At 40.0% G+C, this 27,969-nt stretch overlaps 1 protein-coding gene across 7 annotated transcripts in view; it reads right to left on the bottom strand.

Moving 5' to 3' along the window:
• Positions 1 to 27,969, bottom strand: part of FOXP1 (forkhead box P1) — a 611,298-nt gene that overhangs the window by 228,292 nt on the left and 355,037 nt on the right. For 6 of the 7 annotated variants that reach the window (XM_061128081.1, XM_061128082.1, XM_061128083.1 and 3 more), the window contains one exon: positions 5,096 to 5,283. In XM_061128081.1, coding sequence (XP_060984064.1) covers positions 5,096 to 5,272 — 177 coding nt within the window. In that variant the 5' untranslated portion in view covers positions 5,273 to 5,283. Of the gene's footprint in view, positions 1 to 5,095; positions 5,286 to 27,969 lie in introns of all 7 variants that reach the window. The other variant, XM_061128084.1, reaches the window with a different exon arrangement.

The raw sequence follows: 27,969 nt of genomic DNA, 5'->3' as shown, positions 1-27,969 counted from the left end.
GACCAGTGGCATCTAACACAGCCCTCCAGAGGAAGATGGGGAAGAACCAGAAACTAAGGGAGGGTCCCTTTAATATGTGCTTCCTGCCCATCCAAACACTGACAGCTACTTCTTCCAGGCGTCTGTTAGCACAGAGGCAGTTACAATTTGAAACACTGGTAGGACATTCTTCCAGTTCTGTTTAATACCCACTCACTAGTAACCTCAGTAACAAATACTAGAGGAAGGGATTCATTCTGCCATCCTGACAAGGAAGAGAATTTCTGAGTGTCTCTGGTCCTCTGTCATGACCAATCTTTTGCCTCCTTCAATGGCTCATTGGCAAAATTCAACCCAATGGATCCTCCCCTCTCTCTTCCATGATCTTGCAGAAGCTCCTTGTCCTTTCTACCTTTTTACCTCCTTAATAGTCACCGAATGTTTCTCTTTTTCTTTTACATTATTAATGTGAAACATGTACCTTAAACAGAATGTCAAAGAAGCTATATGAAGTTAATACATCACTTAGCCACAACTCTCCAAATAATACAGTTTTGAATTCCACATATAGTTTATCTTATTTAAATGTCCTTCTCACAGACTACTTCTAAACTGCCCTTCTCTTATAAAATGATAACCATACCTAAAAACTCTAGCAACCAAAGCTCTCCCTACATTGATTTGCAGACAATAAAAGTGCCAGGTGGTACCCACCCCAAAAAAAAGAAAAGAAAAAAAGCCCATCATTAAATGGAATGTTGTTAAGAAATCACTGTTTTATTTAAGAGCTATTCATTTTTATTGAATAAACATTTTCTAGTATGCATTCTGTTAATTGACCTGACAGCATATGCTGTATATGGAGAAACTTCTAAACATTATGCTCTATGTAATATGCTTATCTGAAAAAGCTCTCATTTGCAGCAATATGGAAATAAAATTCTGCTTTCTAAAATTCAAGACTTTTAAAATGCATTAATCCACACAGTTTGTGAAATTGCTCTGGACATTTTAAAATCCTTCCTTTAAGGGAAGGAAAAAAAAAACTTTAGTAACTGGTAATAGTATTTGTTGCTGAGTTTCATAATGGAGTAGTCAGTATCCAGTAGAGAACTTTTACAGACCTGGAAATGGGGCAGGCATAATAGGAAATAAAAAGCAGTGATGGGATTGGGTAGAGAATTATTCAAGGGCTAAAAGAAAATGTTCAGAAACTCTATCAAATTATATTATTAGAAAACTATTGTTATAATAGTTTCATGGTCCAGATACAAGTAGAGTTGAAGCATTACAGAAGAATACATTTAGTTTTAAGGAAGGGAGCCAGTTTTTGAGTGTGTGGGTGGGCTTCTTCAGCTAATGGTAGCCCCTCTCCTTGGCTGATGGCTTCTGAGTGATGATGGCAACATCCAGACCAGAATCACCAACTCCATTGCCTAGAGGGCACAAGTCAGCCAAGGTACTCGGTGGGGACTCAGGCCGACTGCAGGGCTATGGGCTCCTTGACTTAGTAACAGTTCATCTCCAACAGCAGTTACCCTTGTAGGAATACTGGCCATGGTTACCAGATCAGATCTTTCAAGAGAAAATGGAAAAGCCAGATTTCCCCCATTTCTCTAGGCTGTCAACAACATAATCAAAAACAGCAACAGCAATTCTGTCTGGACCCAATTTAGCCAATCTACAGACCAAGCCCAGAACAGAAGCCACTCCACAGTGAATCTTCGTGAAAGCTCTACATTCTGAAAGGGCACTTGTTCTCGTTCGTAATTATCTTTGGTAACAGGGATCAAAGGTGGAAAGGCTTGCATTTATTTATTTTAAATCTTGGCACTAGGTAAAAATTCTCCCTATACTGTCAATGACTGCACTGGAGCAACTGGAAAATCCTAGAACATTCAGTTTCATACACAGCATAATTAACTCATTTTTATACCAAGCCTTTTAAGCCAGATCTTTTTGTTCCATGGACTTCTAACATATTTTACAGTTCTAATTCTCTTCCAGTGTCCTACATTAATCAAAGCTGTAACCCCTGTTGTCTTTGTACTACAGAATCAGAATGTGCCCCTGGCGAGGAATGGGGGAAAAGTCAACAGGAATTAAATTTCAGTGCAACTGTTTACTCAACTGTGGCCTGCAGTTATTGAAATTTTATCCATGGTTTTGTGTGACTACCGCAGTAATGAATTCAGCATGGCTGTGATTTTCTCACTGCTGGTATTCTCACTTCAAGTAAAAACCTGTAGAATAAAAATGACGAAAACAACCCATGTCCATCACGTTGACGTTCAGATAACTACAAACTGTTTAACTGTTGCAGTTTCAGTCTGGAAGAAAACTCATAATATGACTCCCATAAAACTTTCTGAATCCTCCTTTTCTTATTTCATCTACAGATTTTCCTTCCCCCAACAACCTGTTAAGCGCCTCCTCGTACACTTAAGGAAGCCACACAGCTGTCAGTTGTTTTATTTTAAAAGACTCAAAAGGCCTGCCAACCACAATATATGGAGTTTCAGGCACAATGATAGACCCAACTGCTTTCTTCCTTCCCAAAACATACCAGAGGCAATTAGAAATAAAATTGTTATATAAATGTTAAAAACACTTCAAAGTACAATCAAAAGGTATTGACCTGTATATCAGTTACCCAAACAACATACTCTCTAAAAAGTGGTCAGAGCCAAGATAAAAGAGGGGAGACATGAGTAACTAATTTTGTGCCTGATGGTTTTCAAGGAAGATGCTGTTAAAATGTACATACACATGAGCAAAATAATTCAGAAAGAGAAAAACCAGTATTGTATATTAGTGTATATATATGGTATCTAGAAAAATGGTACTGATGAATCTATTTGCAGGGCAAACAGATGCAGACGTAAAGAATGGACTCGTGGAGACAGTGGAGAGAGAGAGGGTGGGACGAGCTGAGAAAGTAGCATTTACCTATATGCGCTATCACGTGTAAAATAGAAGCCAGTGGGAAGCTGCCGTGTAACACAGGAAGCCCCGCCTGGCGCTCTGTGATGACCTAGAGGGGTGGGATGGGGTGAGGGTGGGAGGGAGAGTCTCCAGAAGGAGGGGAAAAGCTTAGAGTTATCATTGCATCACGCTGCTGCACGGCAGAAACCAATACAATGTTGTAAAGCAATTATCTTACCATTAAAAAATAAACTAATCTTTAAAAAAAATGAATGTATATTACCTTCTTCTGTGAGGTCAACTTGTGGTGGTTGTTAGTGGGGTAGGGAGGGAGGGGTGTGTATGTGTGTGTCTGTGGCATAAAAGTAAAGTTTTTGGCTGGCTTACGACTTTGAGATGGTAGATGATTTTCAGTTATTTAAATAAAAATCAGAACAAGTTAATTTTCCATTTATCCAACTGACATGCTCTAAATACTAATTACTCTGTGTTCATACCACATCAGGCCATGGGGTCACAAAGAGTCGGACACAACTGAAGTGACTCAGCATGCGCTCACGTATGCCACATCAGTCAATAGCCCCACTTCAGCTGCTCCATAAAGAAACAGTTGATCTTGGCCTCTGTTTGGTAAGGGCACAGAAAATGGCAAACCAGTTACCAACTTATTACGAATATAACCACAAATATCTGAGAATATCACACGAACACACACACACACAAATACATGGATCCCTTTCTACCACTGATAGGTCTTGTCACCAATGTCACTGGTTAGGATTTGGCCATTTGCAGTACTGCAAATACCCCAAGTTTACACACAGTCCACATCATAAATCCCAGCTGATGGGATGCTCAGGAAGCAGGCACTATTGAATTTGAGCTGCCACTAAAAGAGAGATCAAATCACTTCAAGTCTCTTTCTCTCTTTTCTATTTTTTCCCCACAGATTCCACTGTCTCAAGCTGGTTCCAACCGTTTCTGACAGACTAACAAGCTAATCATTCCTTATTGGTAAAAATTCTTAGAAAGGAGAAAATAATACATGTTTTAGAGACCGCCAAATGCTATATCTCTAAAACAGGAAGGGACTGCCTTAGTTTCTCTGCTAAAGATTCCAAGCAAATGGTTTGAGAAAAGGTTTGCATTTTTCCTTCTTTACCCCAACCTCCAACAATATGTTTGATTCAGAAAGGGCCAAAGATTTACCATTCTTTGTTCACCTTTTCCCCAAATTACTTTGTATTTAATAAATGAATCAAACATTAAAATGCAACAAAAATCATTCATGATCATTAACAAAATCATTAACATGATCAATAGTACACTATTTCCTAATTCCAAGAGAGGCTGTGAAAACAATGCTTATCTTCAAGCAAATGCTATTTACTTACTTGAATTTGCATCAACACTTTGGCCACCCAGCAACATTCACCTTGTCACACCCTTTACCATTTGGAAATATTTTACCAGTCAATCACAGTTACCCATATAAATGCCTACAAAGGATATAACAAGAATGAGTATGTCCCAACTTGGGGACATTTGGGGTAGCCACCAATAAGAGATACTTTAAAACAGTAATAAGATTTAGTCACATACCAACTGTTGTATGGATATAAGAAACATCTGGAAGTGGCCTATCTCCCTAAACTCTGCATAGCAGCAAGCAATTTCTTACACCAATGCCTGCATTATTGATGTCTTGTTATCTACCCAATTTTGCTTGGGTATTTCTCCTTATTTCTACTCTCCTGTTTCAACTACTTTTCTCGCTTGTAGCCCTTGTTTCTCCTGTATTCTTGACCCCTTATTTGTTTCCTTCTTCCTAAGGCCTAATAAGTCTACTTATTGTTTTTTATCTTTTTTTACTCAAGCATTAGGAACCATTTCTCCAAAGATTCATTTTATTCCAAGTAGTTAAACTTTAGGCTGGCATATTAGGGGCTCCAAGGAAGTGGCCAGAGGTCCACCCGATCTCACTTTCAACAACCATTCCCCAAGACAGAGGGGCCTCCCAAGACTGAAATGACAAAAGCTTGAGAACTGGTGTCTTAAAGCCAATGGCGGGGGCCCTGGCGCACAAGTGGCTTAAAAGATACTGCATACAGTCAGACAGCCGGGTGAGTATCAGACGGTCCCGGTGGTCAAGTGTGCGGTCAAACAGTAGCCCGACCCCCGGGCCCAGTACCTGCTGCTGCTGCTGCACGTGGGCCAGATCGGCCGTCCCCACGTCCACGGCCGGCGTCTCCCCGTTGGACCGCCCTTCCCGAAGACTGCCGCACTCTAGTAAGTGGTTGCCGCCGCTAGACCCATTCTGGATGGCTGAACCGTTACTTTTTGTCTCAGTCCCAGATTCTTGCATCATGACTCAAAAACCTGATTTGCAGGAGGGAGCCAGGGAGAAAGAAAAAAGCAGCTGTTAGCACAGTTGTTGTACATAAGGAGAAGGGCCCTGCCTCCAGTGCTGCCAAAATCTGTAAACAGTTGTCATTTTCTTTCACTCAACTTATCCCTTAGTAGTGGGCCAATAGTCTAGTTTCTGAAGATGGAACTGTTGGTCCAAATTCAAGTTTTAAAGGACCCACTGTATAGCACAGGGAACTCTACCAATCTTCTCTAACGGCTTCTATGGGAAAACAATCTGAACCAGAACAGACATATGTATATGAACAAGTGAATCACTTTGCTATACACCTGAAACTAACACAGCATTGCAAAACAACTATACTCTAATATAAAATAGAAATTAATTAAAACCTTTAAAACAAAAGCAAATTCAACTTTTAGTAGTATTGTTCTATGTATGCTATCTTTTGCCTCAGAAAAAAAATAGACATTGTCAGATGAACTTAGAATTTATGGTTAAATTCCTGTGATTATATCTGGATGTTTTGCTCAAAAACCAGTAAGTCATTTCATTCACTGTATTAGGTGTAGCATTTAATTTTCCTATGTATAGGCTCTGTATGATGTATTACACTCTTAGAGAAGTATTTTCCAAACGTAGTCTATCAGGAGATAACGCACCTTAGCAAGAGGCCCCCTGAGGTATTAATTCATGCTGAAAACCCTTACAGTCAAAACCCCAAAAGCGTTCTAAAGATTTGCACTCCCTGGAATCATTCAAGTATTGGAACTTTTCAAAACTGGCCATTCCAGTAAGATAGGCTACTTTGAGAGAGGGAGGGGGCAGTCGCAACTTTTCAGAGGCTAAATAAACTGACTCTTGTCTTTGTCTTATGGTTAAAATTGTCCTGAGAAGTCCCATTTAAAGTTACGTGTTTCTCATGCTGAATTCCTAACGTCTGGTCTGGTTTAAGGTATGAAAGGTCTAGGCTCTCTTATGCTTATTTCGGAGAAAATGTTGCCTAGGCAGATTAAAAAAAAAAAGTTCTGAATTTGAAAGTGTAAAGTGCAAGTCGCTCAGTCGTGTCTGACTCTTTGCGACCCCGTGGACTATCCAAGTCCATGGAATCCTCCAGGCCAGAATACTGGAGTGGGTAGCCTCTCCCTTCTCCAGGGGATCTTCCCAACCCAAGGATCAAACCCAGGTCTCCTACATTGCAGGCAGATTCTTTACCAGCTGAGCCACAAGGGAAGCCTGAATTTGATAGTACTAAACATCAAAAAATTTTTAGAAGATATATATAAAGGATTGCATAAAGGAATATTATAGTAACCCCCCCCCCTTTATCCACAGGGGATACGTTCCAAGATCCCGAGTAGATGACCACTGAACCCAATATACACTGTGTTTTCTCCTACACATACATACGTAAGGTAAAGTTTAATTTCTAAGTAAGAGATTAACGGTGATAACTAACAATAAAAGAACAATTATAACAATATACTAGGGTGAAAGTCATATGAGTATGGTCTCTCTCAAAATATCTTGCTGGACATATTTACCGCCTTCTCCAGCTTACATAGCACTTTTCTGACACTATGATCACAACTTCTGCTGTTCAAAGTACGAGAGCAAAACTAGTATGCCCTTCTATTTTCTTCATCACAAATTCATGGATAGAAGATTGGTTCTACACCACATGATTTCTTTCTTTCCTTACTGAGAACTTTCACTTTTTCACTTAAAGGAAGCACTTTACGGCTCCTCTTTGGCACATCCGAAGTACCAGCATCACTAGTCTTGCACACACTTGAACACGAGCCCTGCGATACATGGATACAACTGAGATGGCTACTGAATGAAAATGGGTGGGAAAGGCTGGGCAAAGGGATGATTCCAGTCCTGGGGAAGTCGGAGCAGGATGGCGAGATTCCATCTCGCTGAGAAAGGTGTTGAATCTACAACTTAAGAATTGCTTGTTTCTGGAATTTTCCATTTAATATTTTCAGACTCAGGAAAACAAACCTCAGAGAGTGAATCTGTGAATTGGGGGGCGGGGGGACTACTTAAGACAAATTCGGTCTGACGTCAGAGTTCTTAGCTATGGGTTTTCTTAAAGCTGAGGTAAAGGAAGGGTCAAACAACGAACATTTTCAGGTCACGCTCCAAGCTGAGGCCGGACACAAGCAATAATCACTAAAGGGAGATGGTGATTCAAACAACCAAGCTAGGGAATGCCCAAATAATTAAGACAACTGGCAAATACCAATCTTAGATAAAAGGGCAGAAAACTTTTACACAAATTCATTCAAATCATGGATGACACATGTACACACAGTGTTACAGATTCCTGCCCCACAGATGAAACATGGGACAACACGCACATTTAAACACTCTATAAAAATCTTTATAGGAGGTTGTCTTCCTGTAAGACATTGGTTTAAGTCTGTTCTATACTCATACAAAAACAACTGGGAAAATTAAAAACACAAAAATCCATATCTTTTTTCCTTTCCGTGCATAGTATAATCCAATGTAATGACAAATTTCATAAACCCAGAAGACATATACACACGCACACACATTAAAGTTAATCCAATTCTGAACTGGATTAAGAATGGCATTTTTTGTTAACAGGTGGAAAACAAACTCAGACACAACAGCTGATTCCCTCTTGTCTCTTTAGATCAGATATTTCAGTGATTATAGTCCTTTAAAAATTACATTCATATCTTACTGTCTGCAGAGTGAAGAATCTACCAAAAAAGAACTAAAACTTTAAGATGCAAGAACCAGGCAAAGCAAGTATCTAGTTCATCACCAAAAAAAAAAAAAATCAAATTTCTGAAACATAGGTATTTTTTTGTTCCCCAACATTTAAGTTTCTCTCTCATAAACTTTCCTACATGTACAGAAGCTAAGAAAAAAAAGTGTTTAAGGAAATAGTCATTTTAGTACTAAGCAAGGAAACCCATTTAGGTTTTAGGGTATGTCACAAGCATATCTAAACAAAAAAGGAAAAAAAGGTTTTAAGCCTTCCAGAAAGCCTGTCCATTTCAGGGGTTTCCCACTCCACAAAGACAACGTTTTTGTCTATACCTAAATTCTACACCTTCCCTCAGAATGGGACATATTTAGCCAAATAGCCCGTCCTCAGGAAGCAGTGCCGCAGGTAAAATGCTGCTTTCAAGTCACGTTGACCGTTGGGCTCCCAGATCTGAAGACAAGTGTCAAAGAGACTGACCCAGCTCCCTTTTCCTGGGTTTGACAACATCGCGGTGGGTGGAGTCAGAATAATATCCAACACACAATCTGATGAGAAGGTTTGCTCCATGCAGTTCCACAGAAGACTGCCAAGTCCTCCAGCACAAGTTTCGCAGGCATCAAGCCAAGCAGCTTGGCTTGGGGACCAGGTTTGTGAGAGTGCAGGCTTTGGGATCGAAATTGCATAAAGGATTATTTTGGTCCGAGGATGTCCTTAATTAGTCAAGTGCTAACAGTAGTATGTTGGTTGGAAGATTTAAATTTTGCTATAATCTCCCACACCAATCAGGAGAAAACAGGTTTTTTGAAAAGCACATGTGAAAAAATGAGGAGTGTCGATGTCTAAGAATGTTTCCAACAATATCTGGGCTGGCAGCTTTTTCTTTCTATGGAACGTTTCAAGCCATTTAATAAGGCTTTTCTATTCGTATCATATGCACAAACTACAAAGCCCTCTGATGTACTTTCAAACACAGAAGAATTCTATGAGGGAGAAAAGGCTATTCCCATTTTACAGATAAGAAAGCTAAACCTCAGCAAGTTAGGCAGACATGAACTTGTCCGTTCCATAAAGGATGAGCAAATTTCCAATTTGCAAAGTCCTGCACTAGGTAGTGAATTAGGACATCTACACAAAGAAAACACAGTCAATACCCAAGAAGACAACGACGAAGGTGGCAGGTAGAAAAGGAAAAAAACATCTGAAGTACAAAGCTAAAGGTGTCAGCATGCCAGCCAACCACTGTACTTGAGTTTTTTCTACTGAATTTTACAATTTTAGACTCCTCTAAACAAGTCACAGGAGAGGTATCTCTGCTCTCTGGCTTAGAAGGCTGAACTCTCTTGGGTGCTTGTCACAAGCACCTAGTGTGTGTGACCTCCACCTCCCTCTGGGACATCCTAGAACCAATGATCTGCTTTGCTCCATAGCAAACCGAAAACAAGAAGGGACAATCATCCAAAGAGCCTAAACAGGAAAGGCATGGCACCTGAAGGGCACGGCCATGCCATACCTACCAACAAGTCCTTTCTCAAAAAACAAAAGCCAAACCTTCTTCCAGCCTTCTCTGAAGGAGCTGGGCGTGTTTAAATCACATATGATCCATTCAACATAACCGCACAAAAGCTGATGCTACCATCACACAGATGTCGGAAAGCTTACGAAAGCCAAAATGGCCCGCTTCTCATCTTACTTGGAAACATTACAGCGCTACTGATTTCAAAAGATCGATTTTTGTGCTGGAGGGACTTGTAGGAGGGGTAAGAACTGAGTTTAGTGTGCTTATTTATTGTCGTTGCCAATAGAGCTGCTCTCTGGAAGTATTCTGGAAAATTCATAATGTCCAGGCCAATGTATTTATAGTAAATGAAAGCAATGCTTTCTTATTATGATTATTTCCTTGGTTACAGTGTTGATGCTGAAAATTTAAGGAAAATAAAACCCTTGTTATCATGCTTGTGAAAGATTTTAAGCTAACAAAAAGTTCAGTCTTGATTCCAGGGCAGTTAATTAAGGTTGACCAAGTCAGGCAGAAGTAAATTAACTTGGCTGATCAATTATTTATATGAAGCAGAATAAATGCCCTTAAAGAACTTGGTCTGTTCATGAAAGGATGTGTAAATTAAACTAAACATAGTTTTGTAAAATATATTTATATGTCTATGGGGAGAGGAGAAGAAAAGTTAACTGCAAGATCACTTTTTAGGAAAATGATTAAGAGTGATTACACGGTCCTTCTCCCACTCCATCCCCTCCTCCTCCCCCACCCCCTAAAATGCCCTCTTTCTCATTGTTCATCCATGTGTGAGGAGGAAGGAAAATGGTATGCACTTTGAAGAGACAAGAGAGGCTTTGAAGAAAAAAAAAAAACATGGAAGGATGGAAAGGTGAAATGAAGGAAGTGATGCAGGGAAGGAGGACTAGGAGAACTCTACAAATGGAGAGACTATGTGAGTGTCTACACAAGCAGACCTCAGAGACACTACAGGTTTGGTTCCAGACTGTGGCAGAAAAATGAATATCTTAATAAAGCAACTATCACAATAAAGCGAGCCACACACATTTTTTGGTTTCCCAGTGCATAGAAAAGTTCTGTTTCTACTCTATTGTAGTGTAATAAGTGTGCAACAGCATTGTGTCTGAAAAAAAGTATTCTGTTAATAAAAATACTTTAATTAAAAACCTTTATTGCTGAAAAATGCTACCCACCATCTGAACCTTCAACAAGTTTTAATCTTTATTGCGACAGTCATATAAAAAACCACTGATTACAGAGCACTCTAATAAGCATAGTAGTAATTTTAAAAATTTGAAATACAGTGAGAATGACGAATTTGTGATACCAAGACACAAAGTGAGTAAAATCTACTGGGAAAAAATGGGGCTGATAGACTTGTTGGATACAGGGTTGCCAAAACCCGCCAATTTATAAAAAGGAAAATGCGGTGTCTGTGGAGCACAATAAGGTGAAGTGCAATAAGAGGAGGGTATGTCTGTATTTTCCAAATCTCGATCATGTGGCTCTGACTCCATTATCAGTTAGACTCCACACAGGGTTTGTAGATGAGTTAAAAAAGAGTGACAGCCAGCCTAGTTCTTCTTCGAAAGAAGTACACTTTAAAATCCTCACGGTTGCAGCATGAAGATTCAAAAGCCTTAACAATCATTTCCACATGGTTCAGGAAAGAAAAAGTCATACCTGTCTGTATTTAGAAATAAAACCAACACACACTTTCGGGTCTCGTTAGATAAATGACCTATTCCCTTTAAACGTGTGAAGGACTTACCTCGCCACACCATAGACACCAAGGAGTTTTACAGTGTGGCTAAGGGGAACTTACTCCCCATCACAGCTCAGTGGGGTGACCTGGGCAACTAACCCACCTGTTATTCTCACTTCCTCTCATTCAAGTCAGGAAATCAAACACCAAAAGCATCTAGATGGAAGTTAGAGCCTCCATGCAGAAGAGGGGTCTACATTTCCCAGAGAGAGACACAAGCTTCCCAATCTTTCACCCTTTACCTGGAAAGATGCTACTGGGGCAGGTGGCAGTGAGGAGATATAGGGCCGCTGGAGCGGATTACAGGAGGCGGGTGAAGAAAGGGCATGATGCCAGGGCCACAACCGGCTCCAAGATACTTACTGAACGACTGTCTACAAGTGGCAGTCTCACAGCATACTCTCAGAGATAAAAGAAGGGGAGGAGGAAGAACAGGAGAAACGGACTGACCACAGCTGATGGTTTTCTCATCTGAGAGCACTTCCACAAACTGTCTTTGAACCCTTTAGACACACTTCTGTCCGTCCGCTGACCCCACTAGCAGCAGTCCCATTTCATGGAACAACCGTCCTAGAGCCAAGTTAAGGTAGAGCAGTCAGAGTGCTAACTATGCTGTGAAGGCACCATCTTCCAAAACCAAATTTTCATAATTATAACAGAAAGGCGTAAATTTTCTAATGCATGGCAGTTCAAAAAGTAATCAAGGGAATGAGCCGGAGGGCTATTTTAATGTATGCAAAGCTAGTGACCCACAGTAAATGGGAAGTAAGCCACAATGAATACAAAGTAATGCATACAGACTGAAGTCCTGGTCTGATGAGGGACGGCTAAAATTAACACCCAATTAATTTCCGAATTGACAAACAAATGAAACCCATAAATCTACTTTCTCATTAATTTTCTCGTGGTATAATTTAAAGCAGTAATATGAGGGCAAAAATTGAGCATTATCCATCATAAATATCAAAAAGATAGCACTGTAACACCATAAATTATGCATATTACCTGTTGTTAAAAATGATTTATGTATTATCAACTTTATCATGCACTGTACATGTCTACATCTATCTTTAAAAATCTGGAATTTCGTGTAATACTTAAGGAAGAAAAAGTTAAGGAGCAACAAGGTGGTCAAAAGCATCTTAAAAAAAAACAACTGGTGACTTATTTAGTCATATGGGAGCATCTAGGGTAAAACTGGAATCTTCGGTCTCAGGTTAGTATGGAGAGAATATTATGCAGGTGATGGGCTGGGAGGAGAAATAAATAAGCTCCGAGAACATCCCTCCTAGGAAGCACTGGCATTTGGGGACTAGAGGAGTTACTTCTCTCTCTGGCTTTCAAGAATGCAGGAAACACAGGGTCTGGTGTGAGAAAGGAATGGGTACAGGCAACAATACAGTGGATGCATCTAGAGAGCCAGAATCCCTAACAACAGGGATTCGGTGAAACAAGGAATTTAGGTCAGTTGGTGAGAAACTTGAGATGAAAATTCTGTTCATTGTTAATAGGAAATAATTCATAATAATAATACTGTAAAATTTATAATAACAGTAATAATATAGCTCTCTTAACCTTTATAGTGCAAAGGAGGGGGAAAAAACAGAAATAAGAACTAGTTTGTACTTATCAAACTAGAAGCACTTTTATTTATCAATAAATGGAAGAAAAAGCATTCCGATTAAAATGATTTCCTTCTGCATCTCTCCATCTCCATTTGTTTAATAAGAATTAAAAAGCACAAAATTCCTTTATCTCCAACTTGACTTTCAGACACGCCTTGCACATAATAGGAATCCAATATATAACTGCTGAATTTTTAACTAAATGATTACACAACAGAAAAATTCAAGTCCAACCTCTCAATCAAATGAGATCAAGAGCCACCACCTTTTATGTTGCTCCTTTTAAAATATTCTGTTTCCTGTACTCAGGAATGACTGTTTTGGAGTTCTAAAACTCAGAAAAGAACTTCAGCCATTAAATCATTTTAAGTCTTCACAGAAGTAAGATTGTCCCAATTTGCTGAAAATATAATCAACCAATGAAAAACTTTACCAAAACCCATGGTGAACATGTAATATACATGAGGATAATTCAGAGGCCTGGAGATGGTAAATAACAGGATGTTTAATTTTCCCTGTAATTCATGACTCGGAAGAGAGTTAGTAGAATAAGGTTGAAATAAAATGATGGTCTTGACAACAACAACAAATGATTTCTCTTTTCTACCAGGTTTTCCGTGTGAAGACCTTTCAAGAAAAAGGCATTTCTGAACTTCAATTCCAGGGCAGCAAAACTTTTCAGGGCAGATGCCTCAGTCTCGTGACTTGTCATAACCAAACCTTCTGGAACACTGTACTCTTTATATTAAGAAGACATCAAGAAGGGCAGATAACAACATTCCAACCTCTTAAAAGTTACAGATCTCTAATTTATATTTCTAGTGGTTCAGTGACCACTGGTCTTTTTTCTGCTCTCTCCCAGTAGATGAGACTTTAGGTGCTATAATCGTAGCAACTGTGAGCAAAGTAGAGAAGTGGGAAGCCGCTCCAGGAGACAGAAGTACAAAGGAGAATCCATACCCACTCCCTAGCATATTAATCCAGACAAGCTCAAATAATTAAACAGAGCAAAAAGGAGCCCTGCTAGCTCAGGACTAGGCTGTTTGCTTTGCCACAAGGAAGCCTCTGAAGCTTAAGGTATGACAAGCCAGGTGTTCTGGGGAGCTTAATTAAAACGCATTTTCATAGAACAAAACAGATTTTAAGTTTGAGAACTAACAAAGCCTACCAAACTTTAATCATTCGAACATTCAAACTGCCACATTCTCTGAAAGAGTCTAATGGAATAAAGGGACCGACAACCAGGTCAGAATACATAGATTTTTCATTTCCATATTTTATATAGCTGAATATACACGAAGTCGGATACCTAACAGCAATTAAAGACCAGCGTGTTCGATGACACACTTCACGCATCTCCCATTTCGCCTGCAGCACCTAGCCGCTCTGGTGGCCAAAGTGAACAGTAAGTTCACAGCAATCACGGCAGCTTTGTGAATGCAGGCCGTCAGAAGTCTGCTGCTTGCATCTCTCTGTTGTGTGAAATGGACAATTATTTAATTTTATCCTTCAAAAACTCCAGTATGCATGTATATCCTTCTCCTGCCAAAGTTACTCTCACAGAGAGATTAGCAGGCTTTTGCTGACATAAAAGACCACCATTTCTTGAAGGTCATGACCCCCTCAGCCTCCACCCTCAACCCAGTGTGAGGTGTATCCTTATAATTTACAGCAAACGCTAGCAGGCCCTGCCCAGTGTTGAAACACAAGGCAAAGTCAGAAACATCAACAAACAGTAATTTAAAAAACAAAAACAAAAGATGATGTGAGCTGAGTTTGCTCTATTGTTTGCAAAACAGGACAAAGGACAGGCTTCTGTTGTGGTTGCCAGTGTCCTAGAATCACACACACACCACACACACACACACACACACACACCACAGACACCTCAAGCTGAATAAAGAGATGCAAGGTCTGCTTTACTTAACAAGAAATGATATCAGCATAAATGCATTTTAAAGTGAGGCAGGTAAGTTTAACAGAGAATCAAAATACTAGTTTTTAAAAATATTATCACTGATATTAGTTGTATGCTGTCCTCTCAGGATGTCTTTATTACAGGGAATTATTCAGAACATATTAAACTAAAAGTTAGTCTTCTCTTTTCAAACTTGTAGTATAGGCATCACAGAGGATCCATATGGAACCCACAGGACAACACACAACACATAAAAATACAAAATTCAAGGATTGTGCCTTTCAAAGGTGACTGCCTTGTTCATAGCACTAGACTTTTTCTCCTAGACCTTCTAAGTCCTTGTTTGTTCCACAAAGAGTTTTCTAGTCATCTGATGTTCTATTACTGAGCTAGTGGCCTTTCAGGAGAGCTCTCTCCCTTCTGAAAAAAGCAAACAACTGCATAGATATCATTACACTAAGGAAATCTCTTAGAAAAACCAAACAACTCGCTAATCTCTCCAGCCCCTTCATCCAAGCAAAAGATAAGAAAAGCAAACCTAAGTCTGTTTCAACCACATTCCAGGGACAAGTTCCCCTTTTCTTTCTTTATCAAAATTCTAGCATGTAAGTTGTTTTTTTTTTAAATGTGTGTGTGTTTTTAAAAACAGACCTTGCAGGATAAACTGCTGCTCACACCCGCAAACAAAGCAGTATTTGTTTAATAACGACTGCTACCATGGGTACAGTAAACAAGGGGCCCAGCATTTGTGTTTATGAACAAACACATCATCTTACAAGAGTAATTTAACATTAACCAGGTGGAATAATCAACAGATTTCATAGGTGACACCAGGGGCAGGAATAATGTAAACAGAGCTGGGGAGGAGAGAGGGGCCACTCTTTGGGAATCAAGGTCGAGGTAAATGCATTACAGAGTAAACAGCTGCAAAGAAGGCAAGATAAACAAACAGTCATTCTTCTGACATTTAGAGAGGCAGAAAGGTTGTATGTTACATAGATCAGCTGCTGACCACCATGAAATCAAACCAGTTGGAGACCAGGCCTGCTTGTTTGCACAATGCCATGTTTGCTTATAAACAACAATTTTCAGTTACCAACCTCGCATTACTCATCATCATCTAAGCCAGAGTGAATCAAGTGAAATCTGGTTAACTCTTTACTGGTGACATTATTTAGCAATCAAAAAAAAAAAAAAGCCTGACCCCCTTTAAGAAAAACAGGCTCCCCTGCTTCCCTGCCCCAAATGAAAAACAAGACAAACAAACAAGAGTTCAGTCAATGCCCTTTTATTTCCTCACTTTTAGATAAAAATAAAATATCTACATGGTTTAAACTACTATAGGCTGGATATGGTAAAATCTTTAAAAGACTGTGATGTTCTCATGCTTGAGTAACCATGCATTCACTTCCTGGGCTCATCTTTTATCAATGAAATATATGAGTCAAACACTGACCTGGATCAGGAATATTTTACCTAGAAGGAAAACCCTGATGTTACTTTCTCCCCAAGTTTCTTGATCCAAGACATCCTTAAGCACACTGGATCCACAAAAAGATCTGTATCATTCTTAACCACCCAGCAAAAATAAACTTCTGCCCTTTAAAAGACATTGGTTGATGTTACATACAAGTATGCAAGAGTTCATCTTGTCAGCATATCAAAGAAACCTTAAATCTTGGAAGCCAAGAGTGAATAAGCTTAATGTGTCCACTAACAAAGTATCACAAAGAAATGTTTTATGTTAAAAAATCTGTTTCATGTGTACTAACATGTTAAACAGCATGCTGTATATCAAAAGAAAGTTATCGCACTATATCGGAGATGCTATATTTAAGTAAACAATTTACAATTATAACATGAATTTGGGAATCTATTTTACAGATATTTTAACATTAAACTAGTTAATTTCGATACTTGTGAATAACATCTCTCCATTACTTAAAAGTTATAAAGCAAGGACACATTGAAAGACAGTTTGGTAATTTATCTACATCTTACATGTGAAAAAGAAAGTGAAGTCACTCAGTCATGTACGACTCTTTGAGACCCTATGGACTGTAGCCCACCAGGTTCCTCCTTGCCTGGGATTTTCCAGGCAAGAATACTGGAGTGGGTTGCCATTTCCTTCTCCAGGAGATCTTCCTGACCCAGGGATTGAACCCACGTCTCCCTCATTGTAGGCAGACGCTTTATCATCTGAGCCACAGGGAAGTCCATATCTTAAGTACATATCTTACATGTACAATCAGTTAATTAATTTTTAAAAACTCAGCATTATGTCAGTGCAAAGTACAGCAAAACATTGCTGGATATCCAAAGCAGAATTTGAAAATAAGAAAATGAAATTTAAAAAAAAAAAAGAAAATGAAATTTAAAAAAACTAAAGACACACCTCAGAGGATTTTGGCAATTGCACTGGTAACAATCAGATTACTCAAATTTCTATCTCTGTCTGAAAATCTTAACAAAATTGTACTGGTCTTTCCTGGCCACCCCAATTCCTCACTCTCAATTCCACTACAAACCTCCTAACCTTCTCTAGCAGCTCTTGTTCTCGGTTCCTACTTCAATAACCTACTCTTTGTTCTGTGACACTCAAGTCACAAAGAAACAGCGGATTTTCTTTTGTGTTTTTGTTTTGTTGTATTGTGGTTTGCTTCCCAAGTCCATCTCTGCTGACTGTCTCCTATCCCCAAACCAACATAGCCCCTAAGGCCTCAACAGTGTCTGGAGAAGAAATTTCCAAGGAGGGTTCCGAGCCGTCAGAGGAGGGAATTTCTCAGGCTCATGAACCTGTTACCACCATATGGACACAGGGAAGGGACACGGACATGTCTCCTTTGTCTGTCCTAGCAAGCCTCTGGGGCTCGGGCCGTTCCACTGCCCTAGAGAAGGAAACTCAGCCTTGCTCAACTCTGATGATGCAAGTCTGGCGGCTGAAACAACTAACGCAGAGACTCTTCCTGAAAAGCTCTGGGAACGGAACGTCCTCAAATTCCATGCTCACTGCTCTGTGCATGAGGCCGAGATAACTAGGAGACAGAGATGCCTAATCCTGTGTCCCATCAAAGCTCAAGGGAGGAAAAAATGAAGAAGTAAAAGCATAATACTGTGTTCTTCCATCCCTAGTCCCCATCTTTAATGGAAAAAGCTGATTACTCATTATTCACACTTCTAATTTTGTCCAAGCCTTCTCTTGACCTTCATTTTTATTTCCTATTCCTGAAGTTTGGAAGAACTAGACTATTGGTCAAGGATTATAAATAGCATTTACAATCCTAAACGGTAACCCGAAGAGCTATAACTATTTCCCTTGGTAAAGGACAACACCAAATACATAGCCGTCACCCAAATGGAGGGAGACTCCTTTGAATTCCAGGATGATTCTACTGATTTCTTAGCATGGGTAGGACAGATAACATGCATTTTTCTTCTATCCCAATTGTGGTGTTACACTTATCCTAATACACCTTCAGCTTTACCTGCATGTGTCTATTAGGCTGGTGCAAAGTAATTGCAGTTTCGCACGGTTGAAATTTGCTACTTGACACTGGAATACATTCTTAAATAAATGTGGTTATATATAATTTTAATGTGCATTTCTCACTTTATGTTTTATGCTAATGGCATTACTTGCTGTTCATTTTATATTATTTTAGATTAGGGAAATAATGTTAGACCAAAAAGCAAATTCAAGTGATTTTCTTATTCGAGTTCAAAATGGGTCATAAAGCAGCAGAGACAACTCGCAACATTACCAATGCATTTGGCCCAGGAACTGCTAACAAACATACAGTGCAGTGGTGGTTCAAGAAGTTTTGCAAAGGAGACGAGAGCCTTAGATGAGGAGCGCGGTGGCTGGCTACAGGAAGCTGACAATGACCAATGGAAAGAAATCATCAAAGCGGATCCTCTTACAACTACACAAGAAGTTGCTGAAAAACTCAATGTCACCCATTCTATGGTCATTTGGCATTTGAAGCAAAGTGGAAAGATGAAGAAGCTCAACAAGTGGGTGCCTCATGAGCGGACTGAAAATCAAAACAATCGTCATTTTGAAGAGTCATCTTCTCTTATTCTACTCAACAACGAACCATTTCTAAATCAGACTGTGATGTACAACAAAAAGTCCATCTTATAAGACAACTGGCAATGAGCAGCTCAGTGGTTGGACAGAGAAGTGCCAAAGCAGTTCCCAAAGACAAACTTGTAGCAAACAAAGGTCAGGGATACTGTTTGGTGTCTGCTGTCAGTCTGATCCACTACGGGTTTCTGACTCCCGGCAAAACCATTACCTCTGAGAAATCTGCTCAGCAAATCTATGAGATGCACCAAAAACTGCAATGCCTGCAGCCGGCATTGGTCAACAGAAAGGACCCAATTCTTTTCCACAACAGCGCCACATTTACCTGATCTCATGCCAGCTGACTACCACTTTTTCAAGCACCTTGACAACTTTTTTGCAGGGAAAACACTTCCACAACCAGCAGGAGGAAGAAAACTCTCTCCAAGAGTTCGTCAAATCCCGAACCACAGATTTTTCACTACAGGAGTAAACAAACTTATTCCTCGTTGGCAAAAATGTGTTTGATTGTAATGGTTCCTATTTTGATTAATAAATGGGTGTTTGAGTCTAGTGATAATGATTTAAAATCCATGGTCCAAAACCATAATTACGTTTGCACTGACTTAATATTTACTTACTTTGCTCCCCATAGATCCCCAATTGCTTAGTTTCATTTACTAAAAAAATATTAATAAAGTAAAACAAATGAAAGAGGAAAAGACCAAGCATTAAGAAGTCTTTCATACCTTAACTTTCAACTTTTAATTTTTGTACTTTTTAAAATGTTTTGTTGAAATACAGTTGACTTACAATTTTGTGTTAGCTTCATGTATACAGCAGAGTGATTTAGATATATATTTATATAAACATATTTTTTTTTTCTTTTACCTTCCCTTTCATTATAGGCTCTTACAAGATAGAGTTTCCTGTGCTACACAGTATGCCCTTGTTGGTTATCTATTTTATAAATAGTAGTGTGTACATTTTAATCCCAAACTCCTAATCATACAACTTGCTTAATATATTATTTTAAAAATTGAAAATAGTCCTGAGGAAGATACGGGGAGATCCATGATTGGAAAGGACTGATGTATGCTTTCCACAACTTTTTCTCTGGGACAAAAAAATCTTAACAAATCCTGAGATTTTCAGAGCGGTCATGCCATCTGAGTAGTCCCTTGGGCCGGTTTTCAAGCCTCAAGCACTCACTTCTACATTTCCCTTCATGATTTTTGCAGGCTTTACCTACACCTCCAATGTCATTTTAAAATTTTATTCACTTTTGACAAACATAAATCTATTTCAAAGAAAACTTTATATCATTTGGTCAAATGGAAAAACCACTATGCGTTCCTCTGAAGGAGAGAAAGACTTTGTAATAAATGTAATACAACCCAACTGATGTTATTAAATTCTAGCTAGATCCTGTGGTCCACAAAGGCTCTGAGCAGGAGCCATGTTCCTCCTTTGTTGAATAATGAGCTTACAATGGAAGGAGAGAGATTAAAGACATACTAGCACCAAATGGAGACTTCTCCTAGCCTTTATCAGAAGGATTAAAACAGACTGAAAATGGAATTGCTTCAACATCAAATCACAATAATGAGAACTGGTGAATGATTTATGAACCATCTAAAAATCCAACACACTAGGGTATGGGGTATGAGCTTATGTCTTGGGAAACTGAGCCAGAGGAGGCCTGAGAGACCTATGCTGGGACCAGGCTACATCCTGGACTCCCAAGCACAGTATTCTTAAGGATGCACCTTATAAAGCACTTAGAGAACCTACTGCATACACTTATGCTGCTAAAGAAACAATCAACTGACTAGACTCTCTACTTTTGCCCCTAAACTGGATGGGACTCCTGGGCCCTGGGTCTGATGCTTGTAGGAGACAGCTTAAAAATTAAACTGACAACTCCAACATAGCCTTCCTTCCAGACCTGCCTTTTCTGACATCATCAAAATACCAGTCCAACAGCCACTTAAGCAGAGTTGTCTTTCTTCAATGCAAGTTCAGAGTTTATTCATTACTAAGTAACTACTATATGATAAAAAGTATAAGCATATCATTCAAATGCTTTATTGGTCAAAAAGATGGATGCTTTTATTAGTCCAACCTTTTTTGTAATGGAGTGCCACTGATGACCCAGCATTAGCCTCATTCTCTGCTATTAATCACACTTCTAAGAGCCCATTTTGCCTTAAAATCTTAAGAAATTGCTATAATTTAAAGACATGGTGTCTACATAATGGGAAATGCCTCACAGATTGTATCATTTCACAAAATACAGTATTTTTTTTTATGGGAACAGTGACCATGATGCTAAAGTATTACAAATGAGAATAATTTTTATATATAAAGGAAAAATACAAGCAGTCTTTTCTCTTTATGGCTTTCCACATTTGTTCACTTTAATCACTGCCTTTGCGATGCTGATTAATCCAAAGGCATAGGCACAGAGTTTCCATAGATTAAGATCATATAACATTCCCAAACAAATGAAAAATAAAAATGAAAGGTAGAAAAGTCCAATGTAACTAGATAGAAAAAATCATGTGCTTTAAGAAAATTTCCTCAGTGGCAGACTCCTCATTCATTGTCTGTAAATTCCTGTGCTGTGTCTACCCACGTGAAGAGAACTAAAGCAAGGTCTTCAATAAGTGACTTTGGGACAAACTACAGGTATCTGCCAATTTACTTTCAGTGTGATTTCGATAATATAATGATGCCCTTAACTTTTAAGCCCTCATCTCATTAAACCAGCCTTCATGACCATCTAATATAGCTGAATATTTTAAAGGAAGGTGTAGCCTAAGAGTTTTTCAAAATACTGAGCTCAAATAAATCTTTTCAACGCGCCCCTTCAATTTTTACTACTACATAATTAGAACACAACATATATGGATCTTCAGATCCTGCATACCACCCCCCCCCCAAAAAAAAGGTGACATTATGTTACATGATGAATGAAGGGTAGACTTCAATCAGGCACAAAGATGATGAACAGCTCTGGTGTGAAAGGCTGAGAAGAACAAAGAGTCAGTCTTAAGTTAAGAACCCAGATATCACCCTCCAGTCAGCAAGGGTTGAACTGAGAAACTGTGAAAGAGCCACAGGCTGGTGACACAGGATAGGGGGAGCCAGGCATCCGACTGCTTGGTGATAAGCAATCACAGCTCTGATTCAGGGGCCCCTTCTCATCTGTCAGGACAGGCTCAAGCTTCCTAATTTGTCCCCTGGTCTTCTTGCTTCTAGCCGCTCCTCCACCATGTGGTGTCAAATGACTAAGATAAGCAACTAGACCTTGAACCCGCCACTCCAACTAGTAAAAAAGGCCAACCTCTGTACCTATTTCTCAAGAGCTGGGGGAAGTGCCAAGCTAGGGAGGAAATCAGGAAGAAACTGTCACACACATGCCAACAAGAAGGGCAGCGCTTAAGATGCCCACGCTCGATAAAGCAGGCACTAAAGTGGGATCCATGAAGGCAGCCTCCCTTCACACACTGGGTACTGGGGCCACTGGATGGCTACGGAGCCAGTGGTGGGACCACCTGACGTCTGGAGACTCCAGATTCTCGATAGGAGTCAACTAAACATGCAAGGACACTTATAAAGGGCAATGTCACTCCTGGGCATTTCCAAGATCAATGTGAGGAGTATCAATATCGGACATCTTTAGAGCAGAAACACCACTGGATAATGAGTATGAGACTGTTAATAGAGGCAACAGGGCCCATTAGCATCATCAATATCTAAGACACATCAAAGATCACAGCCCATGGATAACCAAATGATGTTATCCAAGATAACAAATGATGTTACCCAAGAACAGAGCCCCGTGATACCTTCCTTAGGAGACCAGTACAGGTGCCAAGACTCTGTCTTGTGGCAAGGATTTTCAGACACAGAACCACATATGCCTCCATCAGATAAGAAAATTATCACTTCTAACACTGCAACTATGGTGCAGACCTCTACTAGACAAAGCATGGTCCATGGACAGTAGCATGGGTATTGCCTGAGAGCAAAATGCACCTTCTCTGGCTCATCTCAGACCCACTGAATGAGCATGTACACATTGGTAAAGATCCCTTAGGTGATTCAAGTTAGAGTCAGAGAAGGCAAGTGTGGTGGAAAGACAGATGCCATTGGACCAGACACAGCTGACTTTGAATTTGATGCTGCCAACTGTTAGGTTTCAACAAGACGCCTACCACTCTATCTGTGCATTTCCTCATCTCTAAAACCATACCACTCTGCATGTGGATCCACTCATCCTTCGAAAGAGTACTTATTTTGTACCTAATAAGTGTCAGGTTCTGTTCTAAGTGTTGGGGTAACAATGGGGAACAAGAATGGATACAGATCCACTGACATGGAAGTGACTGTCTGATGGAGACAACACACGTTAATCAATGGATCATATAATAAGCGGTGAGTAGTGTAACAATGAAAAATGCAGAGGGCTTTGAGAGCAGGCAAAGCCAATGTATGTAAAGTGTCTAGTATGCAGTAGGTGCTCAATAAATCACGGGAATTATTAGTAGCCCATAAAACCCAGAAGACACTATAAAATCCTCAAGTGCAGAATACTCTTATCCTCACCATAAAATGAGCCTGAGGCAGGACTGTGTTCGCAGTGAAAATGATTTTTAGAAACATTTCCTGCTTTCTTCTGGAGATGTAAGGAATAGAACATCAATAAAACCAACATTTCTTCAAATGACAGCTTAGAGAATGACACTCATTTTCTGGGTTATTGTTCAGAATTAGCTCTTGTTTACCAAGTTGTAGTTAAAAGGGAAAATGCAGAGCAGGGCAGAGGGCAATACTGCACCCCAGCCGTGTTCTAAGCTGTCTCTTTAAAGCCTTGACACCTCCGGAAAAAAAAAAATTGTAATTGCGATTAAGAAGCATTTCTCCTTGGTATACATGGATTGTGGAAGTTAATAAAGTACATGCTAATAATTACAAATAGAATTAACAACTTGTACCTCATACTGCGGACACAATGGTTAATGATGAGTGTACTTAGCATGGGGCTCCACAGTGACATGAACAGGGATGGAACAGGCATCAGAGATCCCACGATCAGATCCCAGCACTGAGGACACCCACCCCAGGAGCGAGGCTACCTCACTCTTCCCTACTGGAGAGGAAGCTTTCATAACCTCACAACTGAGTGTGCTCAGCGTTACTTCAAATAGCATTCCAAGCCCACCACGGCTTCCTTGGGCTCATTTCCCATGAGTTCATGAGCTTTACATTAAAAATTTAACTAGGGTAGCTCATCATGTTTGGTTTTGGCTCTTTACTCAAAAGCTGGCTTCCTTCCAACAGGTGGGTATTTGTGATGAGAGAATCTGACTTCACTTTTCTCAGAAAGCCCCTGATGGAAGAGGAGTCCCTGGAATAATCAGGGATGTTGGGGCAGGGGCACTATGTAACACGTCGTTTCTGTTAAGACTTCAAATCCAACAACAGATGAATGGATAAAGAAGATGTGGTGCATATATACACAATGGAATATTACTCAGCCATGAAAAAGAACAAAATCGGGTCGTTTGTGGATGGATCTAGAGTCCGTCATACAGAGTGAAGAACATCAGAAAGAGAAAAAAATACTGTATATTAGTGCACATATGTGGAAATGAGAAAAATGGCACAGATGAGCGTATTTTCAGGGCAGGAGTAGAGACACAGATGTAGAGAATGGCCATGTGGACACAGCGGGGAGGGAATGTGGGATGAACTGAGACAGCAAGATTGACTGATACACATCACCACTGATAGCTAGTGGGAACCTGCTCTATAACACAGCAAGCTCAGCTCAGTGACGATGAGTGACTCAGGAGTGGAATGTGGGGCGGGGAAGGAGGTCCAAGAGGGAGGGGATATCCGAATATGTATCGCTGATTCACTTCAACGTACAGCAGAGATGAACACAACATTGTAAACCAACTACACTCCAATAAAAATTTGTTTAAACAAAAAACTTTTTAAAAAATTTCTTACTGTACAGAAGCTTAGTGATAACATCATTACCTCACATGCTGGAACATTTATTTTGATTTTTATAAGTTGCTTTTATTATTAGATAGAATAGGATAGAGTCACTAATAACTTGGTAAGCAGTCAAAAATGGGTGGTTTCCATTTCTTACTGCCTGGAATGAGATATATCTTCAGTGTAATTTCCCTTGGGTCTAACTATTAAAAATGCAAAGTATGAGGGAGAGGATACATCTGAAAAAATCAAAATGCCAAGGGAAAAGATTCTGCCTCATACTGTCATTCCACATCAACAGTTCTCAATATGGGACGATCTTTGTTCCCTGACCCCCACCGAGGGGACATCTGACAATGCCCGGGGACAGTTTTGGTTGTCACAACTGGGAAGAAAGGGTGTTACTGGGAAACCAGGAATGCAAGTTGCTAACATCCTACAATTCACAGAACAGCCCCTACCACAAAACTTATTCGGTCCCTATGTCAGTATCATCACAGTTAAGAAAACCGTTCTATGGAATCTGCACTACATCAAAGCAATGAACTCTTTTTTTCCATAATAAATTTATAATATGCCTTCAAATGTTAATGACTTGTGATTTTTCTTTGGATTTCTATTTTGTAAATACTAGTGAACAAAGCATCTATGATGGGTCAGGTTAGGCAAGACTTGGGGGACGCCTTGTAATTGGAATGCTATGCTTCATGAGGGTGGGAAAGACGGGCTGAAGGAGTACACATTCACAAGCAAATAGGAGAGATGCCTGGAAAAGAAATGGTTGAGCCTGGAAGGGAAGACTGTAGGTGGAATCTTCACTGAGCTGGGAACAGGGAATGGAGCCAGTACTGACAGATGCAGGTAAGAGGGGGATTAAGAAGAGGGCTGGGGGCTCCATCCCTCCCTTTTCCCCTGACTCCTGAGCACCTGCTCCACCATGCCTCCCTCTTTTGCTATTACCTTTAAACTCTCCCTCTCCTGACAAGTATGAAGGCTAAGCTTAAAACAGGCTTCCTCAGCCTCAAGTGTCTCTCTTGGCTCCCCAAGGGCTCTCCCCATTTCCTGCCTGCTGATGAAGAGAGCTAACCTCGGGCCCCTCCTACCTCCTCCCCACAGGATCCCCAGCCCATGGCAAGCTGGTTTCTGCACCACCCCTCTGCATCAAATATTCCTACCACAATGTTGAATGAGACTGGAGGTGCTAAATTCAATTGACAACTGTCAATCCTTAAGTCACTTGACCTCTTGTCAATGGATGACACTGTGACACTGACACTCACATTGTCTTCCCTGCCCACCAAAATCTCTGGGGGCGGGGCAAATCTCTCTTCTCTGTTTCCGGGTTTTCCCTGATCACAGTGGTTCTCTGCCTACAAAATCTGGGTGGCTCCTTCTCACTTTTTTCATGAGCTTCATTTCCTCTGCTCATTCTGAAATCTTTCATCTTGCCTAGAGTTCCATCCTCAGGACTCCGAAACTCTAAAGCAGGCAGTGACAGTTTTTTGGGGGTTTTTTTCCCCTCTGAAAAGGGCCAGAGAATAAATATTTTCCATTTTGCAGGTTACACAGTCCCTGTCCCAACCATGCAGAGCTATAGCTCCCTGGTGCCATAAATGCAACCAGAAACAAGACACTAACAAACAGACGTGACTGAGAGCCAACAAAACTTTATTTACAAAACAGGTGGCAGTGGGATTTGGTCCAGAGAGATGTACTTTGCTGACTCTTGCTCAAAAGCATCCTCCCTGGGAGACCCTATCCTCCCCACAGCTTCACTGCAGTCCTATCTATGTCCTCTCAGCTCTGAATCATTTCCACCAACCAAAGTATCTTTCCAGAGCTGCAGATCCCGACTCCTACAACCTTCTGGACACTGCTGAACATTTCCTTCTGGACGTTCTAAAAGAACCTCAACTTTATGTCAAACTGAGTTCATCTATTTCTTCCTCTATCCAAACCCTAACCCAGGGATTTTAAAAAGGGGGCCACCTCCCAGATCAAGAATTATCTGATAGTTTTCTTTCTCTTTTATTTCCCCTGTTACCAATTTCCATCCACTCTACCTCCTGTGCACTCATCCATTCACTTGTTGCTTAACAAACATAAGCTTGTATTATTATTTACATCTTCTCACTCGATTTTTATGGCAACTCCCACTCTAATGGCAAGTGTGGATAGTTATTCATTTTACAGGTTAGTGCATCAAGTTTTCAAAAAATAAAATACCTGGGAAGGAGTGGCATTAGAGCTTGAGCCCTGCTTCCTATTTTAATAACATCTGCTTCTCCACACCCTTGCCTTGGAACGCACCCCCCATCACTTTAGAACTCTGAAGGAGGATGGATACATCTTCCAGTCTGGCCGTGTCACAAAACGTCTGATCATGTCACCTCCTTCGTTCAGTGGCTCGTCCTTCAATGGCTCCCTAATGCCTCACGAGCAAAGACCCAAATCTTTAGGGTGGCTCTCCCCAGTGTGAAAGCCACTGACTATATGAGGTTACTGAACAAGTAAAATTTGACTACAGTGACTGCCAGGCTGAATTTTTTTATATATGTGAAATTTTAATGCAAAGTAGTTTAAATTTAAAAACTGATACTTGGTTCAGTGATTGGTTCAAATTTTCAGGTATGTGCTGAACAACTTAGGTATATGAATCTACCTTCCTAACTGTAAACTTTTATGAAATTTAAGTACAGATCAAGTATTTCTGATGAAATTTTAATATCCCAATTGAGATGATTTTTTTCAGATTTCGTATGTAAGAAAGAAATGTAGAATGTGTTGTTCATAAATGTAATATATTGAATACAGTTTAGAATGATGATATTTTGAATTGGGTTAAATAAAACACCATTACAATATACACCTGATGCTTTTTACTTTTTAAATGGAGCTAATAGGAAATTTTAAATTCCTTCGGCGGCTCTCATTTTATTGCTATTGACAGCGCTGGGCTAGGCACCCAGCTCTTCATGCTCTGTACCCGTTCTGTCTTCTCTCTCTCTCTCCTCCCTTCCTTTTCCATCCACACTGTGACCATGGT

Source organism: Dama dama, chromosome 24 (assembly GCF_033118175.1).
Source record: "Dama dama isolate Ldn47 chromosome 24, ASM3311817v1, whole genome shotgun sequence".
NCBI lineage: Eukaryota > Metazoa > Chordata > Mammalia > Artiodactyla > Cervidae > Dama > Dama dama.
The sequence above is the reverse complement of the archived record's forward strand: the minus strand, read 5'-3'. Positions and strand labels throughout refer to the sequence as shown.